The sequence below is a fragment of the Chlorella variabilis genome (genome assembly GCF_000147415.1).
Source record: "Chlorella variabilis unplaced genomic scaffold CHLNCscaffold_4, whole genome shotgun sequence".
NCBI classification, from domain to species: Eukaryota; Viridiplantae; Chlorophyta; class Trebouxiophyceae; order Chlorellales; family Chlorellaceae; genus Chlorella; species Chlorella variabilis.
Window position 1 is genome coordinate 1,751,298 of NW_005435084.1, and position 7,636 is coordinate 1,758,933.

General features: G+C 66.4%; 3 protein-coding genes across 3 annotated transcripts in view; all 3 read right to left on the bottom strand.

Annotated features, from left to right (window-relative positions):
- Window positions 1-2,371, bottom strand: part of CHLNCDRAFT_142310 (hypothetical protein) — a gene marked incomplete at both ends in the record, with an annotated part of 3,957 nt that extends 1,586 nt beyond the window's left edge. Inside the window, 7 exons of the mRNA XM_005850347.1 lie at window positions 29-193; window positions 422-683; window positions 840-984; window positions 1,154-1,222; window positions 1,405-1,505; window positions 1,790-1,991; window positions 2,224-2,371. Of these exons, the coding sequence (XP_005850409.1) occupies window positions 29-193; window positions 422-683; window positions 840-984; window positions 1,154-1,222; window positions 1,405-1,505; window positions 1,790-1,991; window positions 2,224-2,371 (1,092 nt within the window). The remainder of the gene's footprint in view (window positions 1-28; window positions 194-421; window positions 684-839; window positions 985-1,153; window positions 1,223-1,404; window positions 1,506-1,789; window positions 1,992-2,223) is intronic.
- A 261-nt stretch (window positions 2,372-2,632) lies between these two features.
- Window positions 2,633-4,343, bottom strand: CHLNCDRAFT_142311 (hypothetical protein; the record flags this gene model as incomplete). Its single annotated transcript, XM_005850348.1, has 5 exons — window positions 2,633-2,802; window positions 2,933-3,368; window positions 3,894-3,959; window positions 4,163-4,216; window positions 4,326-4,343. The coding sequence occupies 5 exons, from the start codon at window positions 4,341-4,343 to the stop codon at window positions 2,633-2,635; spliced, it is 744 nt and encodes a 247-aa protein (XP_005850410.1).
- Window positions 4,344-4,455: 112 nt separating this feature from the next.
- On the bottom strand, window positions 4,456-6,736 carry CHLNCDRAFT_34459 (hypothetical protein; the record flags this gene model as incomplete). Its single annotated transcript, XM_005850349.1, has 7 exons — window positions 4,456-4,741; window positions 4,858-5,086; window positions 5,278-5,446; window positions 5,673-5,767; window positions 5,877-6,005; window positions 6,229-6,388; window positions 6,566-6,736. The coding sequence occupies 7 exons, from the start codon at window positions 6,734-6,736 to the stop codon at window positions 4,693-4,695; spliced, it is 1,002 nt and encodes a 333-aa protein (XP_005850411.1). The 3' UTR covers window positions 4,456-4,692.
- Between the last annotated feature and the right edge of the window lie 900 nt (window positions 6,737-7,636).

The window sequence follows — 7,636 nt, forward strand, 5'->3', positions numbered from 1 at the left end:
CGGCGCGGCAGTCAGGTAGGCTGCCGACGTGTTGGCGAGCAGCTCGGCGCGCCTTCTTGTTGAGGATGGTGATGACTGGCTTCTTGTGCGGCAGGTCTGGTATGCCCAGGTGGTGCACTACCGCCTGACGGTACGGCAGCGAGTCCACATCCGCCTGCTGCCGGTTCAGGTTGCCCGTACCCGCCAGCAGCGTCTGCAGCCCAGCGCGCAGCACGGCGGCAGCGGCACGCGGTCGGCCAACTGCCATGGGCTCGTTGGCCGGGCCGCGGTCGCAGGCGTCGCCGCATGCCGCCACGAGGTGCCCAGGCCCGCCGGCACGCCACCTCCGACCGACACACACACCCACACACACACACGCACACGCACACGCACACGCACACGCACACGCTCCTCCACACACGCTCCCCCCACTCCCCCGCACCTTGAAGCACACCAGGCCGTCCCGGGAGTCCCCCAGCGCCGCCGCCGCGTACTCTCCCACCCACGCCGCCTCGTGGTCGTGCGTCAGCCGCAGCACGCTCTTCTCGGGCTTGCGCGTGTTGACCAGCTTGGGCAGCCAGTAGCGCAGGTCGTCGTCGGAGCCGTTGACGGCAAAGGGGATGAGGATCTGTGCGGCGGGGTCGTACAGGCCAAACTGGTGCTGCATGTTGAAGATGGGCACCATCACATCAAACATGACGTGCCTGCAGGGGACGTGAGGGGGCAGGGAGGCATGGGGCAGGGGCGGTGGGCGCAGGGCAGGGGGCAGGGGCGGTCAGGCCGGATGCGGGGCAGGGAGGCAGGGGGCAGCCGGCGGTGCCTTGGCTGCACACGTGACTAGGGACAGCACGCCGCCTCACCCAAAGTTCCACAGCAGGGGCGGCGGGAAGGCGTGCAGCAGGCCCTGGTCGGAGGCAGCCCACTTGACGCGCGCACCCGGCCGCGGGAACTGCCGCCGCTTCACAACCGGCGCCCAGCTGACGCTGGTGTCGATGCGTGCGTGGCCTGCAGCGGCGGCGGCAGGCGGGCGGTGGGCAGCCTGTGGCTGGTGGGCGGCCCGGGCGGCAGGCAGCTTGCAGGGGTGCGCAGCCCGGCCAGCCACCACACCTCCAACTCGCCACTGCGCCGCCCCGCGGCTGCCCGCTGCTGCTGCCTGCCGCTGCCTGGCACGCACCCGGGTTGACCATGGTGGGGGGAAAGTCCTCCTGCGGGTTGCCGCTCTGGTCAAACGCCACCGGGTTGCCTGCGCCGGCGCAGCACAGGGTGCAGGTGCAAGCAAGCTGGGCCCTAGCAAGCCGTCACGGTGCGCGTGGCTGCACGGCACCCCGAGCTCCCTCTTGCCAGCCGTGTGTGCCGCCCGCCGGCTGCCGCCGCGCTCCTCTGCGCCTGCCACCCTGCCGCCCTGCCGCCCGCCACCTCACCCACCTATTCCCCAGTCCACCACTCCTGAATAGGCTGGGTCCACGTAGTATTCAAACTGCCGGGTGCTGGCGTTGATGCACACGTTGTCAAACTTGCATGTGGCCCTGCACGCGGCAGAGGGGCGGGGCGGCGCGGGGCATAGGTGCGCCTGGCTGCACACACAGGTCCCTGGCACATGTCCGCCGCAGGGCTGCGTGCTGGAGCTGGCGGCTGCATTCCTGTCCGCTCATGCCGCCGTGCCTGCCTCTTCACCAGGGCTGCATGGAGCCCACGGCAGGGAGCTCCCGCCAGCCCCTCGGGCTTGCAAGTCTGCCCTGCCCTGCCCAGCCCTGCCTGCCCTGCCCTGCCCTGCCCTGCTGGCCCGGCCCTGCCAGCGCGCCCCACTCACTGGTGGTAGTTGTCGTAGAACTTCTGTGAGATGCAGGTGTGGGTGGAGTACTTGGGCGCATGGCGCCACGAGGCCCGCTCCCCAGCTAGCGCCCACGAGCTGACCAGCGGCGGCTGGCTGCAGGCGGCGGCGACGCCCCGCCCCAGCCGCTGCTCGCCTTCTAAATCTTGCACAGACGCCTCCTCATCCAGATTCCGTAGCTCTGTAGAGCAGGCAGGGCGCAAGCAGCGAACTGTTGTGGCCCAGCGGCAACAGCGCAAGGCAACCACCACCGCCCAACTGGCGGGCGGCGGCGGCGGCGGCGGCGGCGGGCTGAGCGCGTTGGCAGCGCACATGCGCCGCTCAGCATTGCTGGTTGCTCAGCCATCAGACGGCAACACTGCAGAGGATGCTGCTCCCTAGATGTGCCTCCCACATGCTGCAGGGTTGCCAACCTGCGTCAATTTTCTTGGCCTTCCACCTGTAGCTTGCCACATAGCACACGCCAAGCACCAGCAGAAGCGAGGACACCAGCGTCTGCCTCGCACGTCGCTTGGCTGATGCGGGCTTCCCCCGCTGCGGGCTTGTTGTCACCCCCTTCATCGCAAGCCCCTCAGCAACCTATACAGCATTGACCCTAAAGGACAATTGTAGCGGTCGGGCTCCCCCTGGGCACCGTTGGGGGGCGCCATGGCGGTGCGGGGCGGCAGTACGGCAAAATCCCCTAGCCCAGGTTACATGTGGAGCACTGAGACAATTGAGCTGAACTCAAGCTTGTCAATGCAAGCAGTCCTTCAACGGGCATGGCAAGAAGGCATGGCAAGAAGGCAGGATGCAATACAACGTGGCAACCTGACCGCTGGGCTACTGTTGCCGCCGCAAGCTGCACGCGCCGTCTCCCAGCACCTGCCGCATGGCCGCCATCAGCGTGTGGTTGGGCACCAGGTGCGCGTCGGCCAGCTGCTCGCCCGTCATGGGGGAGGTGCGGTTCTTGGTCAGCCAGGACTGGATGGCATCCCGCTCATAAGTGAAGCCTGCAGGCGGGGGCACGCAACCCTCGCAACAGTTGCTATGCACTAAACCAATGAGCACGCAAGACGGCAGCATGCGGCGCGCTCAGATGGTGCATGCTGGGCTGCTGCCGCCTGCCCACAGCAGGCTCACCATCGGCCGCCACCACCGGGTCTTGCAGCACCACGTGTGTGATGGGGCAGATGAAAGCCTCCGGCACATGCGCATCGTCATCCCCCAGCTGCGCTGCCGCCAGGTACTGCGCCAGCCTGGCGCTGCTCATGGGCACAGCGCCCACGTCGGCAGCCCCCACCGCCACAGAGGCAGATGGCGGCGGCGGCGGCGGCGCTGGCAGGCGCCGCGCAGGCGGGCTGCCCACGCCGCCGCCGCGGTTGCTGCCGGCGCCAACGCTGTACTGGCGCGGCGGCGCTGCCGCTGGCGGGATGGGGCTGTTGGGGCCGGGGCCATACATGGGGCGCTGGCCCTTGGATGCCAGCTCCGCCAACACCGCTGCCTCATCGTGCACATGCTCCCGCAGCTCCCGCTCGCCGTGAGCAAAGCTGCAGCGGGCTCCGAAGCGGCAGTTGCCCTGCAACATTGGACAAGCATGCAAGGGCGGCTGCCTTGGTGCCGGGTGCTGCCGGGCATCTGCCAGGAAAGTAAAATGCGGGGGGCCAGCCAGAGACCGACCGCGACTCACATTGTTGTTCAGATAGTGCTGCACGCAACAGGCAAGAAGAATGAGAGCAAGTATCAGTTGGAATTCGATGCTCAGTGCTCAATAGGGACATACCGCAGGCCTAGTTCCCAGGCAGCTGCAGCCACCATCATACCACGGGCACTCACCCAACACAAGTGAACTTTGTAGCAGTGCGATGATGGCTGGGGGGCCGGCGGCGGCACCCAGCCTAACTTTGCTCGCTCCTCGGCAACTCGGCGTGCATAGCGCTGCCTGCAGGGCAGCATCCTCGGTCGGGTGGCATGGCATTTCGGGGAGAGAACACAGGCACAGACGGCACGTTGGGCTCCAGCGCACTCGCCTGGCTGCTTGATTTTGCTCAGGCGAATGCGCATAGTGGCAATTTGGTCTTGTGCAGCGCCCCGTCTGCAGCACATCCTCGCACATCCGCGTGAACTTCTTGTCGTCAAGCGTCAGCTGGTCGCCCACATCGGGCGCATGCTGCGGTCGTGCAGGCGGCGGCGGCGGCGGCTGCAAGCCAGGTTTGCATAGTGAAAGGATTCAGGAAGGAGGGGAGGTTTCCCAACGGAGCACCGGATTGCATAGTGGTGCAAGCTGTGGCTCACTCGTGCGACTGGCCGGGCGGGGAGAGGCGGCAGGTGGGGGGGCCGCTGATCAGGCGGCGCAGATTGCGGCAGCTGCACATTCTCCTCGTCTACGCTCTGCCCCTCCCCTAGCGTTTCCAGCAGCGAGTAAGACTGCCAGCAGGGGCGGGGAGTTTTGCTTGTGTTCAGGTCGAGGTTTAGAGAGGGGCCACGCAACTAAACCCATCACCCAGCGAACTGACAAGGCCATCCAAGTGCCCACCGTGGAATTGGCTTGCATTCCCGCCGTCCCGAACTGATCGGCCGAACTGATCGGAGCTGAACGCAAAAACCTGGCTTATAAATGCTGCCCGTTGGCTCCACAAAGGAGTGCAAACAGGAGTGGATGCAAGAAGCTCCGCATGCATTACAGTGCCAAGCGGGCGGTCCCGCTCCGCCCGCGGCGTGGGCATGGATGCCATTCCTTGCTCATTCTGGTCACAGTGGAAACGGATGGTGATTGGATTGGAGGAGAACCGAGCACTGGAAACAGACACAGACCAAGACAAAGAGGGAGGAAAAAACAAGGCTTCAACCAGTCAACGGTGGCCGTTTCGACCCAACCTGTTGGTGCCGCTGGCGCTGGGCGCTCACTCTAGTTGCGCGCCAGCATGGACGCGGTAGCCCTTGGGGATGAACCTGCAGCGTGCGGGCACACGGGTGAGCATGCCGGACTGGGTGGGCTGCCAGCAGCGCACTTCGGTCAGGGAAGCGGCCGCCAGCATGCGGCGTGCCGGCGACGGCCCCCAGCGCACCACTGCGACAGGTCGATGCCCTCAGCCACCAGGTGGCTGGTGGCGTGCTCCGTCTTCTCCAGCAGCTTCTCGTGCAGGAAGCCGTTGCTGACCAGCACGCTGCGGTCAAAGACGGAGAAGGCGCGGCCGTCCATGGTGGTCACGCTGCCGCCCGCCTCCTCGACAATCAGCACCCCCGCCGCCATGTCCCAGGGCTTTAGGCGGTACTCCCAGTACGCCTCAGCCATGCCTGCACAGCACAGCACAGCACAGCACAGCACAGCACAGCACAGCACAGCGTGACACACTGAACAGCCCGACGTGGGGTCGGGCAAAGGCCGGCATGTGCCTGGCCAGCCTGGAGTCGCCAGCACACACGCCGCCACCAACCCACAGACACAAGTCCTACACGCATGCACATCAGCGCCACCCCCGGCGCACCGCTGGCCACGTGGCACATGTCCACGGCGGCCGACCCCAGGCGCCGCACGCCCTGGGTGACGTCCGTGAAGTGCTGGAACAGCTTCATGTTGGCCGCCCAGCACTCGTCGTGCTCGTACCCAAACCCAGTGACCAGCAGCGACTTGGTCAGGTTGTGCGTCTTGCTGACCTGGAGGCAGCAAGGGGTGCAAGCAGGTGAAGGGGTGTGTGTGTGTGGTGTCGGTGTGTGGGTGTCGGTGTGTGGGTATCTGTGTATTTGTAGGCGGCAGGTGGAGTGCAGGGTACAGCCAGGAAATGAGGCGGCTGCAGGAGCATGCTGCGACTGGGGCATGCCGCAGCAGAGGCTGGCCCCTCCGACATGTCCGCGGCAGCGGCGGGCGGCAGGGCGTGCGTGCCTGGATGGGCTTGCCGTTGCAGAAGGCGCCGCCGTTGCGTGATGCGGTATAGGTGCGGGTGACCCAGCTGCCGGGGCCGCCGCCAAACTCAATCACTGCACAGCACGCAGCAGGGAAAGCTAGAAGCAGACCTCGATTCAGAAACCCCGACGCACTCTGGCTGGGCCGGGCAGCGCCGCCAAGCCTCCCCTCCCTTGGCAGCACCTGTGGATGCGACGGGCGTGGTGTGGCGCAGCACCGCCACGCAGACCGCAAAGGATGGGTAGCCGTGCGCAAAGTTGGTGGTGCCGTCCAGCGGGTCCACACACCACAGGTACTCGCTGCTGGTGTCGCCTGCGGGAGCGCGGGGGAGCAAGCGTGCAGGCGTTGCAGGTGGCGGTGCAGCATGCAGGCGTGCGCGGCCCAGAGGGGGCACTGAGCAGCAGGTGGCCGGCAGCGCCACGAAGCAGCATGCCCTGGCGCTATGCCACTTATCTGCCCTTGCCCATGCTTGCCAGCGCTCGCCCTCCCGCCACCTGCCCTGCTTGCCGCTGCCCCTGGACCCGTCACGCCTCACCCGACACGCCGCCCTCCTCCCCCAGCACCGCGTGGTTGGGGAAGGCCTGCTGGATGGCGGCCAGCACGGCATCCTCGCTGGCGCGGTCGGTGTCGGTCACGAGGTCGGTGGCCCCCTTAAACTCTATCGTGCGCGGCTTATCCACAGCCTCCATCACCACCTGCGCCAGCCAGGGGCAGCGCCGCCAGCGGCCCCGCGAGCAGGTAATGGCGGCAGGCAGGAAGGTGCTGACATGCGGCGCAGTGGGGGGATGAACAAAGTGCGCTGCCAGGGCAGTGCCCTCCGCCCTGGGTCGCATTGCGCCACCCTGCTGCAGCGTGTGCCTCATGGGACCCACCTTGGCTCCCGCCTGGGCTGCCCGCTGCGCCACCTCCAGCAGCTCCTTGTTGGCTATCCGCCCCGAGGCGCACACCCGCACCGCCCACCGAGCGGTGTGGCGGCCGCCGCCCAAGGCTGGACGGCCAATCGCCGCCGCACATGGTCGCCGAGGGACTACCAGTGCCTGCATTACCGCCGCCTGCATTGTGCTGCTATAGGCGCGAAGCGCTCGCTGAGGGCGACTGCACCGAGGAATGTGAGTTGTGGAGGTCGTCAGGGCTCGATTGGTAGTCTTCCTGCAGCAATGATGATCATAAGTCACGGGTTTCAGCCAATAGTGAGCACAAATGCCCAAGCCATGTGTTGCCCCCTGATGTGGCACCCTCCCGATTGGGCAACCCCCGCCCCCGCTCGCTCCTGGCAGCCCGCGCGGCGCTCCCCTCCCATACGTGAACTGACCCCATAGAGCCATGTTTGAGGGTTGAGCGGGGCGGAGCGGGGCTGCTTGCACACGTGATGGCATGCACGCTTCAACGCTCCCGCTGTCATCTCACCTCTCTAGCGTCAGAAATACAACTCTTACAAGCCAACCAACACGAACAGAGAGACCGAACAACAGAAATGAACAGGAAATATGAAGCCGCCACAGGCGGCAGCACCTTTCAGCGGAGACGGCAAAGCGTACAAGGCACACTTCTTCAATGGTTCTTGCAATTGCCACCCTTACCGGTTATACAGCCACAGTGCCGCCCACACCGCGCACCATTCTTCTTGCAGCTGCAGTTCCGGGTGCAGGCGCCGCGGCAGCCGCAGCGCACGGCTGCCTTGCCGCCGCCGGGCTGCGCCGCCATCGCCACATTGAGAGACACCACAGGCACTCCTCGCTGCGCCGTGCCGCTGAAGGTCAGCTCGCTGGCCAGGCTGGGTGGCGCCTTAGATAGCCTGCTGGCCTGATGCATACCCTCCACCACTCCAGCTCCGCTCCGCAGCCGGTACATGGTCACGCCAAAGGGCCGCTTGATCTCCACCACGCGGCACACGATGCGGTTGCGGCCCAGCTGCTTGCCCACTTTGCCGCGCTTCGGCGGCA